The sequence below is a fragment of the Drosophila montana genome, unplaced genomic scaffold (assembly GCF_035044405.1).
Source record: "Drosophila montana isolate Dmon_TW-CO22-7 unplaced genomic scaffold, ASM3504440v1 contig_2534_1, whole genome shotgun sequence".
NCBI classification, from domain to species: domain Eukaryota; kingdom Metazoa; phylum Arthropoda; class Insecta; order Diptera; family Drosophilidae; genus Drosophila; species Drosophila montana.
The window spans coordinates 685729-698229 of NW_026997398.1; the positions used below are offsets into that span (position 1 = coordinate 685729).

Below are 12501 nucleotides of genomic sequence, written 5' to 3' on the forward strand. Positions count from 1 at the left end.
GAGAAATAGTATGCGTGCTTGTGTGTTGAAATTCAATACATATGCATTGCGCTCTTGTAGTGGTGTGTACAGAATAACGATATTGTTAAAGAAAAATTGTAAAAATTTTGAACGTATATTGTTGTGAATCGTTAGAAAAAATTGTTTTTGGTATAGCGTTGATAAAATGAAAGTGCAATTTCTGTTACTTGTTGCTATCTACATATATACCAGTTAATAATTCTATTAAATTCAATAAAAACACAAAACAAACGGCTCTCGTTTACCCGCTTTTTGCATAATTGCGCCATTTAGGCTATTTGCTTATTGTGGATGTTATCGGCTGTTTGCTGCTAACCAACACTGTTAACATACACAATAGCAGCAAAGCTATCGTCGTGCCGCCACAGTCCATAAGCCGTCTGCTATCGATAAGAACATCTACATGTTCTACCAAACGATTCAACGCAATATTTACAAGTCTTAATTTCTTGGTTTGAATGAAGCCAAAGTAGTAAACATTCAACTAGTGAGCTCGAGAACAGATTTCTGCTGGCAATTTTAATGTTGAAAATCAACTTTGCCAAATACAAACGATGTGACGAGCTGCAAACATAAATAAATATAGATATTTTTAACTAGTGCTGTGCCTTAAGTAAACAAACAAACCCAAAATTGAAAAAATCATAAACAAGTGCAAAACTGTGCAGCAGCAAAAGGCAACAAGCAACAGGCAACAGGAAAGAAGTGTAAAATTGTAATTGGGCAAAAGATAATCTGCATACCAATTGTGAAAGAACAAGAACACCAAACTAGTTTGCAGCACCGACGTCGACGGCGACGGCGACGGCACGATAACAAGAACGACGCCAAGGTAGTTAACGAGTTGACAAGGGGAGTCCAGGGGCCAGATAGGCGGGCGGGCGGTGGCAGCGGCTGCGGCTGCGACGCATGAGCTGCGCAAAAGAGATAGCATTAAGTGTGCGAGTGCGAGTGCGAGCGAACGCGAGCGCGTGGAACCAGTTCTCTTTGAAGAGGGGCGGGAGGCACTATGCAAAGCAACTGAACAACAAGCACAAAAACAGCAGCAACAACTTGAATCAGGATGAACGCAAAATGGATGCTGGCAACATTGCTGCTGCTTGCGCCTGCTGCAATCGGTGGCAGCAGCACGGGCAGCGGCATCATCAGCAGCAGCAGCCACGCCCCGCCCGAAATCATCTTCCGTCAATGCGAACCGATACGCATCGAGATGTGCCGCGGCATTGGCTACAATGAGACCTCCATGCCCAACCTGGTCGGTCATGAGCTGCAAACGGATGTGGAGTATACGCTGCAAACGTTTGCGCCGCTCATCGAATACGATTGCAGTTCCCAGCTAAAGCTTTTCCTTTGCGCCGCCTATGTGCCCATGTGCACGCCCAAGGCGCCGGTGCATTCGATTGGGCCCTGCCGCAGTCTGTGCGAATCTGTGCGCATACGCTGCCATCCAGTGCTGCAGGGTTTCGGCTTTCCCTGGCCGCCTGCGCTTGACTGCGATCGTTTTCCGCGCGAGAACAATCACGAGACCATGTGCATGGAGGGGCCGGGCGAAACGCATCTGGCCATGCAGGATCATGAACTTTATGGCCAGCAGTTGCCCGGCCTTAAAGTGGGCGCACCACTGCCGCTGGACTGCTCGACGCTGGCCAAATCCCATTTGTATGTGAAACTGCATCGTTCCGGACGCTGTGCGCCACTCTGCGAAGCAGACATACTGTTCACGCCCAGCGAGAAACATCTGTCCGAGATCTGGGTATCCACCTGGGCGTATGCTGGCCTGGGACTCGCCTGTGTGGCCACTCTCTGCCTGGTGCTGCTCGGCGGCGATAATCGTGGACGAAATGCCGGCGCCAAATGGTCGCGTCTATTGTCGCCGCTGCTCTGGTGCCACAACATGGTCACCATCGGGTGGACGGTGCGTTTCATTGTCGGACGCACGGGCACCGCCTGCGGCACAGATCCCCAGGCGCCCAACGAATCTCTGCTGAGTGTCGATGGTCTCTCCAACGCAGCCTGTGCGAGCGTCTTCCTATTGCGCTACTACTTTGGCATGGCTGCCTGCGCCTGGTAAGTCACCATACTTCCCTCTTAACTGCCGGAAATACTAGCGGAACTTATTTGTGAACTAGTTCAAAGAGTCTTCTATCCGAAAATCTACATATGGATCATTCTAGGGTCAAAGACAAAATACCCTTATAAACATATGTCCTACGGTTAGGATTGCTGGATTCGGTCAAGATTTTCTAATATTCCATACCTGAGCTTAGGCTGCGACCAACAACAACTATATGATTTAGTTATCCGAACCGATCCGAACGGACCTATGCAGAGTTTAATGAAGATAGTTCGGAAACAGAAACTAGAAATAGACAGACGGACTGAGGGTTGATACCGATCCTCAATATACTTTTTTTGGCTCCAGAGAGGTCTACTTCTGTCATTCGAATCATGTCAAAATTGCCATACAATCCTTATTGTTTTAAGCCATATTTAATATACGTTAAGTGACATATTCTTTCATAGAAGTTTACGCGTGCTTTGGTATATATAATTATTGTGTATTACCTGGACATACAAATTTGTGACATCTGGTCCAAACTCGACTTCGTTTTTGGGTTCGGTTCCGAGACTCGCTCACTTGCTCAGAGAGCAAGAGAGTAAGAAATACACATGATTTATGTGATAGAACGGCATCGCTGTCTTTTATCTCGCTCTCACATATGTTGCATGAAACAGCAACAAAATTAACACTAACCGATCCGTCATTGTGCGCTCTTGTCAGTTATTCAGCTAATTTGAAAGTGCAAATGTCAAAACCATAAATGAAATTTCTAATTTACCGTCCATTTATTCAAAGAAAACAAATTTGTGCTTAGACTTTTAACATGAGGATTACCTTACGACGACATGTAAATAAATCGAACCACTTTATCAGTGGCTGTTAAAATAAAAGGCACAATAAGTTAACAAAATAACGACATGACAATATCTATTTTGTAACTAATTAACGTTTGTGTCGTTTACATGAATATTATAATAGAAAAGATACCAATATGACAACACGTTTTAAATATGACATAAATGGTTAGGCAATTATTTTATGTTTTATATTTAAACCCACAAATCACAATTTGATCAAATCTCGAAAAGTGCACCATTTCAAAATAAAGTGAATAGAGTTCATTCTAACAACGAAATGAACAAATAAGTTTAATAAGATATTGTTCTGTATGTCTTATCTATCTGAAAAACTAAATAGTTGAGAATTATGAAGCACAATATATATTTCACAGTAGTTTTTTAAATTAACTATGGAGTTAGGAAAATAGGTACATAGCTGTAGAGTACAACTTATTTTTGTTTCGCAAAAAATTAATCAATCGGTTTTCAGTGTCCAGTCCACCCACAAGGCTGAAAGATGGGTGGAAAACGAAAAAAGGCCGCAACGGTCAATGCCCCGTTAATAGTTGCTTGTGTTATTAATGTTATCATTGCTATGATATGTTTGTGTGTGTGTGTGTTTCAGGTGGGCCATTTTATGCCTGGGCTGGCATCGCGATATACGCCGCAATAGTCCGGACACCAAAGGTCACATAGCTCTGCCCGCCAAACGCCATGGCGGCAGCACCGCCCAGCAGGATTTGGCGCGCAATAATTTTGTTTGCTTTGTGGCCTGGGGATTGCCGGCGTTTCAAACGGCAGCGGTAATTGTAATGCGCCTCGTGGATGCGGACGAGCTGTTGGGTATGTTGCGTGTTTTATGCATTTCCATGGAATTCCAATTAATTGCGACACTTTTTCAGGCGCTTGCTTTGTGGGCAATCAATCGGATAAGGCGCTGCAGGTGCTGGTCGCCACGCCCGTCTTTTGCTATTGGATCTTTGGCTCGATGAATCTAATCTCTGGCTATTTGGTGCACTGCCGCAACAAGGAGATCTTGCGCAACAGCAACGCGTTAAGCCTACAACAGCAACTGCAGCTGGGTGTGCACAACAGCTCTGGCATTGGCATCTTTTTGTTTATCTATGGCGCCGCCTGTGCCCTGCTGCTGCTTGCGGTCATCTATGAGTTTGCCAACATTGATGTCTGGCTAAGTCAACGGGAGACGAGCACGCCGCTTTGGCCGTATTTAACGCGTGCTTTCATGGAGCTTATGCTGGGCATTTGCTGTTTCGCCTGGGTGCTGGGTCCCAGCATATCCAGTATGTACAAGCGCCAGCTGTCCATGCGTCCGCACAAGCAGGCCGCGGGCGTGGAACGTGCCCACCATCCACATCAACAGCAACAGCTGCAACAGCCGCACGCCCAGCACCATCATCATCAGCCAGCGCTCGACGGGCAGAGCAGCTCGCGCGGCTCGCATATTGCATGCAGCAGCACTGTAGTCTCCTATCATTCGGTGCGTCCCTCGCATCAGTCGTTGGTCAGCGCACCGCCGCTCATTGGCAGCCCCTACAAGCACAAGACGCAAACGGGCGCCGGCTCCATTTCGCTTAACCAAATGTCCAATTATTCGCTGGGCCGCAGCGTACAGCAAACGCCGACGGCGCACTCCACACATCGCCTCTACTATGCGACGCCACAGAAGCATCATCATGGCCATCATGCCAACTATTCCCACTATCCGCAGCTGCAGCGCTATGGCAACGAGACGCTGCTGTGAGGGTATGTTTGCAACTGTTCCATATCCCTGGTCGTTCTTTAATTTTGTTTTCGCTTTCGTTCACCTCCAGTTGACATGGTTTCTACAGAGACGAGTTCTTCAAGTCTGATGCCGCACGAAATGAATTGCCAATAGCTGCGGCTATTTAACAGAACGTTCCTGCCAAGGTCAGCATATAGATCCTATCCTAGTTTAGCTCTTAATGCGTTTAGAAAATTGCAATTGATTTATGCACTACTCGGCAGCATCATTTTGGGGTTCATAATTTAATTTTAAAATCATAATCCGTTTTTTTTTCCTAGAGGTTTGCCCACGGTATTAGGTAACTGTGAGAAAACGAAGTCTGCAATTTTATGCAGATGCTATTCATATTGAGGTTAGGTCAGGGACCTATGCCTGTCGTTCCAAAGGACATATCCCGAGCCTCAGGGCTACAATGAAACGAATGTAAAACCCGGCAAATCCCTAAAGTTCAGCTATCCATGTGCATAAACTTCGCCTCAGCTTAGCAAAGCGCTCCAATTTTTTAGCAACGATCCAAAACACAAAACCCATATCATCGCTGTGTGTACCTTGTGCACATGAGTATTAATATGATGATTTTATTCTGTTTGTTTTTTTTTTATATTATTACTAAAGCGCACTACTAGGCATATGATTTACAGGCGCTGACTTTTGGGAACCCCACTTAAACGTATTTCTGTAACTGTATTAGTTTAAAATAATGTGTGTGTGCGTGTGTGTGTGTGTGTGTTTACTTACTATTTTAACATTTGTGTTGTGTGTCCGTTGTGTTTTGTGTGGGGTGCCATGAAATAAGTTAAAAGAACTCAAAGTCACATATATAGTACCTAATATGGCTGCATACGTAAAACCTGTTTTCATGGAAATGAAAAACAAGGTTCGCGGTTCGAATCAACGCTTTGCTGCGTTTAAGGTTAGGCTCGTGCAACCTTGCTTTTCACATCCATGAACCCATGTTTCGGTTTTGGACTTGCGTTTTCACATTTTTCACGAAACAATTTAACTTTTTATTATTCAATCTTTTGATTATCATGAGTGCAATTACAGAAATTAAAAAGATAGTGTAATAATATTTGTATAAAGTGTAAAAAATTGCATTTTGAGCCAAAACCCCAAAAACCCAGCTGGCAACCTTGGTGAAAATAAGCACAGCAAAATTTATGTACATATATGTTTTTTTTGAGCATTTATTTTTCTATAACAAAACTATTTCAAGGCACTTTTATGCATGTGTAATAATCAGTTATTTTAGTATATTATTATTATTAAGATTTAGCGCTGCTGTCGGCGTAACCAAAGTACAATCGACTAAATGCTTGCCCCACATATATTTTTTTATCTGGCTTCTTATATATATATATATATATGTGTGAATTGTTTTTTTCTACATTTTTGTTTGTTTACGCAGCAAGAAATACTGTGATACTGTGATTCATTTTTCAAAAGATTTGAACAATTCAACAAAAACCCAATGCAATTCGATTGAAAAACGCATTTTGCGAACCGAAAGTGTACTTAACTTAGAACGGAATTCTAAACATAAATTGTAATTGTATTCAATGTGCCATTAGCTTAAGAAAATACTTAAAAACTGAAACTTCCAAGTACTTAGCATATTTAGAATTATATATGTATGTGTGGCCTATGCAAATATATTTGTTAAGAGAGCTCTATATACACAATTGCTATACACTTAATATATATATGTAGTTATATTTTTCTTATATATATTTGGCCAAATTTGATTGTGCTGTCCCCTTTTTTTTTTTTTTTGTCTAATAAAACAATGCATTACAAATTGTTTATATATATGTAATTTGTATTTTGAAACTTATTAATAGCGAATAAAGTGTCGAAAATGATTTGATTTTTAATACATATTTGTATGTACATAGTCTATAAAATGTTTATAATTTTACCTGATGAGCATTTTCTTTATGGCATTTTCTCTTGTATTTTTACTGTCGAGTTCATTGCTCGATTAATTATTATATCCGACTGGGTGGCAACGCCTCCTCGTCTCGACGAGCGGGCGCGCAGACCACAACGGTATCGCTGGAATTGTTGTTGTTCGCCTGCGTTTGCCAATTGTCAAGGTCCTCGTCGGCAGCGGCCTCGGCATCGGCTTGCTCTTTGGCACGCTGATGGTATTTTAGTTCGCTGGCATATTTCGAGTTTGTTATGCCCAGGAATGAGGCCAGGCCGCCGCCAACGTAATCGATGCCGGCCAATATATTGTTGCCCACCTTGGTGGCCTTGTAACGTAGGCGCGGTCCCAGGGGCAATTCGCGCTGTCAAATGAGTCACAAATTGGAAATGCATACAGATTAGCAAATTTTACTCAATTATTTTTTGCATGGCATACCTGCAGTTGGACATCGTATGCCTTATCGGGCACGTCCGGCTCAATATCGCTATCGCTGGACGAGAGCTCCTCCATGACGCCATCGCTGAAGTATAACATCTTTTTATTCGATTGCAGCTCAAGGGCGGAAATGCGATCGGTTTCGCAGCGGCCGGCGGCGGCGGCTTCCCCACCATTAACTGCAGTCGACATATTGCTAATACTAATAATTACTGCTGGTATTTGAGTATGGTTAATGAATTGATTATGCTAATGCTGTAATTTGGTTAGTCACACACACGATAGCTGCGGCTTCTACACAGGCACGGCGCTGAGTGAATGGCCGGGACAACTCAAAACAAACACAATTTGAACGGCTCAACCGTCGTTTTGGTCTTGAATTGTCAAACACACAAAACAAAACAAAGTAACAAAAAAAAAAGCAAGTTAATGTCGCCTGTCCATATGGGGGTCGGTTTTGTCCTTGGGTTGGGGGCCGGCGTAGCGTGCCAAGCGCCAATTTGCCATATGTAATCAATAAAATGCCGACTCAATGCCGATGTGTACGCTGCGTGCGCATCAACAAAAACATAAAACAAAATGCAATCAAAAATCGCATACAAATTGAACGGCTGTTATCGAAAATATCGAACCGATGCGAAGAGTAGCAAAACATAGTTCAAATTATTTGTTTTTATGAAAAATATGAAGTCTTTAAATTATTGGCACTTTAAAATAAAATACTATCTTTGGTAAAATATAATGCTGCTAAATAAGGCAACAGTGCATTTAGGTATTTATATACAGTATTAAAATAAAAAGGTAGCAATAATTTGTGCTTAAAACTTAAATAAATGAATTTCAAAGTGAATGATTCCGTCTCCGATACCAAGTACCAAAAATCGACGCTATGATACCGCCGCTAATTTGACGCACGTCTTTGCAACAGTGCACAATATCGAGATGAAACATCGTAATCGATTTATCGAATGTTAAGCTAATAGACTGGTCGTTTTTATTGTGCGCACTATCGATAGTGCAGCTGCGGCTTACACGGTATTAGGCGGTGCAAAATAAATAAATACGTTTAACTGCTATCCAGAGCAAAGCATAATTGTGATAGTGCTCAAGTAGCCGCAGCAGCAATTGCAGGTAAAACTATAAGTGCGTTGTCAACAATTTATTATTAACTAAATGTGGGCAATGTATTGACGTACGGCATATAACAAACGGAATGTCGTCGCGAGTACCGAAAACTGGACAAAGCCAACATTTTACTAAGATTTGTAAGGCTGTCTGTTCGTCTGGGCCATGTAAATGTATAAGTATATATATAGTTGTCTATGTAAGCCTTTTGCAGCTGCAACGGTTAAGTTGCTTTTTGCGCGAGAGCCGCAGTCGGAACACACACACACATGCATGCACGCATGCATGTACGTATGTGTTGGCTGGCGAAATAACTAGTTTTTCTGTGCAAATCTGCAAGGAATCCTCCACCATTCGCCAGATGAACTTATAGACACCGTTCGGCGCTCATTTGAATTGCTCTCAATTTGTAGTTTCAACTCGTCGTTGCCAAGCGTCTGTGCTTGTGTGTAAGTGTGTGTCTGTGCAGCAGTCCCTCTCTGCCCGCGACTGCCTGGGCCAACCGGCAATGCAGATTTGCAGCTTCTCAGCTACGAGGGAGCTGCATACCCGAAGTTCTAGCCACGGTTGCCACATGATAAAAACGAATTGTATCACAAACATTTAATTTTCGTAGGAATATGCTATTTACTTAATATTGTATGTGCATAGGTATTTATCATTAATAGATTTTGAAAATTTTCAAAATGTATCAAAAATGTCCAGTGTACCACCCGGTTTTCGTACATGTGGCAACCGTGGCCGCAGCTCGTAACTGGCAGCCGAAGGAACGAGCGGGCGTCTGCTGTCCGCCAGTGTCGCTGATTCGGCGCATACCTGCCATACACACTCACACACACACACATATATACTCACACACACTACTCACACATAAATAGCGAAGTCGGCAATAGTTGCAGTTTTCCTTTCGGTTTTGTGTGTCTACCACGCAGCGAAAAAATTTTTCAGCCAAAGAGTTTTTTTTTGGTATTATTTTTTGTTGACCGGCCGGTTTATTCACAAGTGCAAATCTCCTCCTTGTCTTAGCATCTTTTGCAGAGTTTCTTTCACGCTAAAGCTTCGAACGAGGATCAATGGTTACCATGGAGAATAGCGAGGAGATTCTACAAATTCTGGAGCGTTTCACACAGCTTAAACAGAAGGAGATACCCCAGGAGCTGGAGGAGTATTTGCAGTATGTGGCCAAAACAGGCGACACCATCTTCAAGTGGTCCAGCCTCAAGTATCTCTTCCGCGAGAAGCTGCTCAACGTGATCAAGCATTTTAACGAGGATACTCAGCGACTGGAGGGTAAGTAGGGATTATTCGCCCTTTCCCTCAATTTGAACGTTGTCTTTTCCCCACAGAGATACCCAACTACCCGAATGTGGATCCCTTCAATTATGAGACGATGAAGTCCTCGCTGCTGGAGCGTCTCGATCTGTTTAATGCGGCGCCTTTTACCGTGCAGCGCCTCTGCGAGCTTCTAATTGATCCTCGCAAGCAATACTCGCGTATTGATAAGTTCATGCGTGCTCTCGAGAAGAATATACTTGGTAAGTAGTTGTCAGGTCACAGCTTTATCCCTGACTAACCCAGTTTAAACTCCCAATGGACATTTAGTGGTTAGCACCATCGATCCGGGACGTAAGCGAACCGAGAGTGAGAACGGTGATTCGCTGGACTCAGTGGGCAATGGGGATCTCTCCCTGGAGGTTAACATTGACATCGAAATGGAGAACGAGAACATGTTCAACAACGGGGACGAGCGCAACGGCAGCACCGAGGACAACACTAGCGGTGCCCTTAAGGCCAGCTGCCCACGCACCGACGACGTTGCTGTTCAGCCGAAGGCCAAAAAGGCCAAGCTCGATCTCGATGAGAATGATCAGCCCGAGGAGGCTAATGCCGAGGATGCGGATGAGGAGGACGTCATCAAGAGCAAGCCCAAAGCGGATCAATCCAGCGCAGAAACTGCCGATGCTGTAGATGGCGCAGATGAAAAGGCCGAGGAGACTGATGCCGTTCGTGAGGTGCCCGAAATCGAGGAGCCCGATGAAGAGGAGGAGGAGGTTTCAGAGCCAAAGGCCAAAAAGTCATTCAATAGTGACAAAGAGCTGAAAGAGACACCAGAGACCACCGCCGACACTTCAACGGTGGCAGAGCCCGACGAGGCGGACAGCGACTCTGCAGAAGCCGTAAAGGATACAGTTGCTGAAAGTCAGGACAAAGATCCGCTGACCGATGCCGATGAGCAAGAAAAGCCATCGAAAATTGTTGAAAAGCAGGAGTTGGAGAGTGCAGAAAAGGTGGACAAGCCTGCAAAAGAGGCAGAAACAGAGAAGAAGATCGAAGAAGCCGATGTCGATGCTGCCAAGGAGAAGAAAGAGCCTACGAATGAGAAGCCCAAGCCAAAGGCAGCTGAAAATGCGAAGAAACCAGGAAAAACAGCTTCGCCCGAAAAAGCCAGTGACTCGGCAGCTGTTGTAGACAAACCTACATCTGACAAGGATGCGGCAACGGAGGCCAATGCGTCTGATGCTGAGGCCAAGACTAACACCCAGCTGGAGCCCAAGGCAGCTGCCAAAGGTAGCAACACTGAAAAGACTGAGACTGAGGCAGCAGCAGCTGAGCCGGCTGCAACAGCCACGGCTCCAGCTGTGGGTGGCAAGGAGGAGCTGACAAAGCCTGCACCAGCATCTGCTGCTCTAGCTAAAACCTCCGATGCAGATGGAGCTGCATCGCCCATCGAGACCGATGAGTTGGCTACGCCACAGTCGCCGACTGCGGCAGATGCCACGCCGGCAGCCGAAGTGGAGAGTTTTGCAGTCAGCGCAACGCCCGCATTAACGCTGAATGATCAGCCCATGGAGGACACACCAGCCGAGGAGGAGGACGCACAAGTATCGCCCAACGCAGGCGTGGAGGAGGTCGTTATGGCCGAAGGCGGCGTTGCTACTGGCGATATGGCCACCGATGAAGTTACCAAGGATGAACCGGCCGCCATGGAGGTGGACGACACCAGCCAGGAGGTAATGGACCAATAGATCAATGGCCCAAACTGTGCACGCTAATTCCGAGCGCCTAAAATGAATACTTACAACTACTCCGCATAAATAGCATATAACGAGTATGAGATAAAACACAGACGCAACCACACAAGACGCACACCACACCAATCCCAAGGATCCTGAGATAAAATACCGTTTAACTTCATTAAATAGGGTATTACCTTTAGGTCGTAGCTGATATAATATTTGATATATATGTCTCTTCGTATTCCAAACGCCCCATAACTAACAACACTCGAACAGGCGGGTATCTAGCGGAAACCCTTTAGTAGACCCCGCCAATGCATTCTGTCTGGCATATTGTACCCTCCCGTATAGTTGTAAGGCCGTATCTATACACCCGAACACACACTGATACACTGACACACACACACACACACACATAGCCATCAACAATTATTAACATATAAGCTCGAGCATGAAGCTCCAATCAGTTCCGTTACGTGGCATTCAAATTATTCCACACGATCAAAACCTCTGCATAGTTCTCTAAGTTGTTGGATGTGACACAATCGTCCGCCTCATGTCATATTTTGTATTTATGTATCGTTGCCTAATTTAATGCCAATTCGATATAGAACAACTATATTTTATCATCTAAATAAGCTATAAAGTTTTTCATCTATTTTCGTTTACTTTTCATTGTACGTTCTATTGTTTCCACGATATTGGACAATTACGTATAGCTGCAAATGTTTCTCAGAAAGTAAAATAAACTATCTATATAAATAAAGAAAAAAAATGTACATTTTTGTTGGAAACTGTATAGAGCTTATGCAGATGGGAATGTTCCAGGAAATCTTTGGACCAGGGCTGCTTTCTCTCATTTTTGGTCAAAATTAAGATTTAGATTATTTTAATGCCAATCGATAGTTCTAATCCTTACGAGTCCAAAATGTTTTGACATTCCATCGGACATTATTTGGCCAAGATAATCCATAAAATCATCAAAAAAGTTTAAATCACAAACGAACCGTAATTTGTCAAAAACCTGATTAAATGCCATTTGAAAGTAAGGATTTCTACAAATTCAAAAAGGTATAACATTCCAAAATCGAAATTTATTTACCCGAAATATTCAAATGAAATTATTAAATAAGTTTTGATTTTCGATCCAACCTCATTGTTCGAAATAAAAATTGATGTTACCCCTTGCTTTTTTGTTGATTTGGATTTAGATTAACGGTAATACTGATCCTTACGAGTCCAAAATGGTATATAATTCCCAAATCGGACAGTAATTGGCCAAGATA

At 43.6% G+C, this 12501-nt stretch overlaps 3 protein-coding genes across 6 annotated transcripts; 2 read left to right on the forward strand and 1 right to left on the reverse strand.

Moving 5' to 3' along the window:
* The first annotated feature begins 420 nt into the window (after window positions 1-420).
* On the forward strand, window positions 421-6299 carry fz4 (frizzled 4). Of its 3 annotated transcripts, none has more exons than XR_010436302.1 (5): window positions 421-2088; window positions 3548-3765; window positions 3825-4686; window positions 4755-4851; window positions 6117-6299. XR_010436302.1 is itself a non-coding variant. In XM_064682829.1 (4 exons), exons 1-3 carry the CDS (start codon window positions 1085-1087, stop codon window positions 4682-4684), a joined length of 2082 nt encoding a protein of 693 aa, XP_064538899.1. In that variant the 5' UTR covers window positions 421-1084; the 3' UTR covers window positions 4685-4686; window positions 4755-4968. The 3 variants fall into 3 exon arrangements, 1 of the variants encoding a protein (XP_064538899.1); XR_010436303.1 differs by lacking the exon at window positions 6117-6299 and adding an exon at window positions 4987-5134; XM_064682829.1 differs by lacking the exon at window positions 6117-6299 and having other exon boundaries at window positions 4755-4968.
* Window positions 6300-6506: 207 nt separating this feature from the next.
* LOC135428733 (uncharacterized) lies at window positions 6507-7657 on the reverse strand. The gene is made up of 2 exons (XM_064682833.1): window positions 7074-7657; window positions 6507-6999 (listed from the first exon to the last, which is right to left on the reverse strand). The coding sequence occupies exons 1-2, from the start codon at window positions 7263-7265 to the stop codon at window positions 6697-6699; spliced, it is 495 nt and encodes a 164-aa protein (XP_064538903.1). The 5' UTR covers window positions 7266-7657; the 3' UTR covers window positions 6507-6696.
* Window positions 7658-8046: 389 nt separating this feature from the next.
* On the forward strand, window positions 8047-11873 carry PPP4R2r (Protein phosphatase 4 regulatory subunit 2-related protein). Of its 2 annotated transcripts, none has more exons than XM_064682831.1 (4): window positions 8047-8204; window positions 9225-9488; window positions 9545-9733; window positions 9801-11873. In XM_064682831.1, the coding sequence occupies exons 2-4, from the start codon at window positions 9272-9274 to the stop codon at window positions 11222-11224; spliced, it is 1830 nt and encodes a 609-aa protein (XP_064538901.1). In that variant the 5' UTR covers window positions 8047-8204; window positions 9225-9271; the 3' UTR covers window positions 11225-11873. The 2 variants fall into 2 exon arrangements, with proteins under 2 accessions (XP_064538901.1, XP_064538902.1); XM_064682832.1 differs by having other exon boundaries at window positions 8070-8216.
* Window positions 11874-12501: the final 628 nt, after the last annotated feature.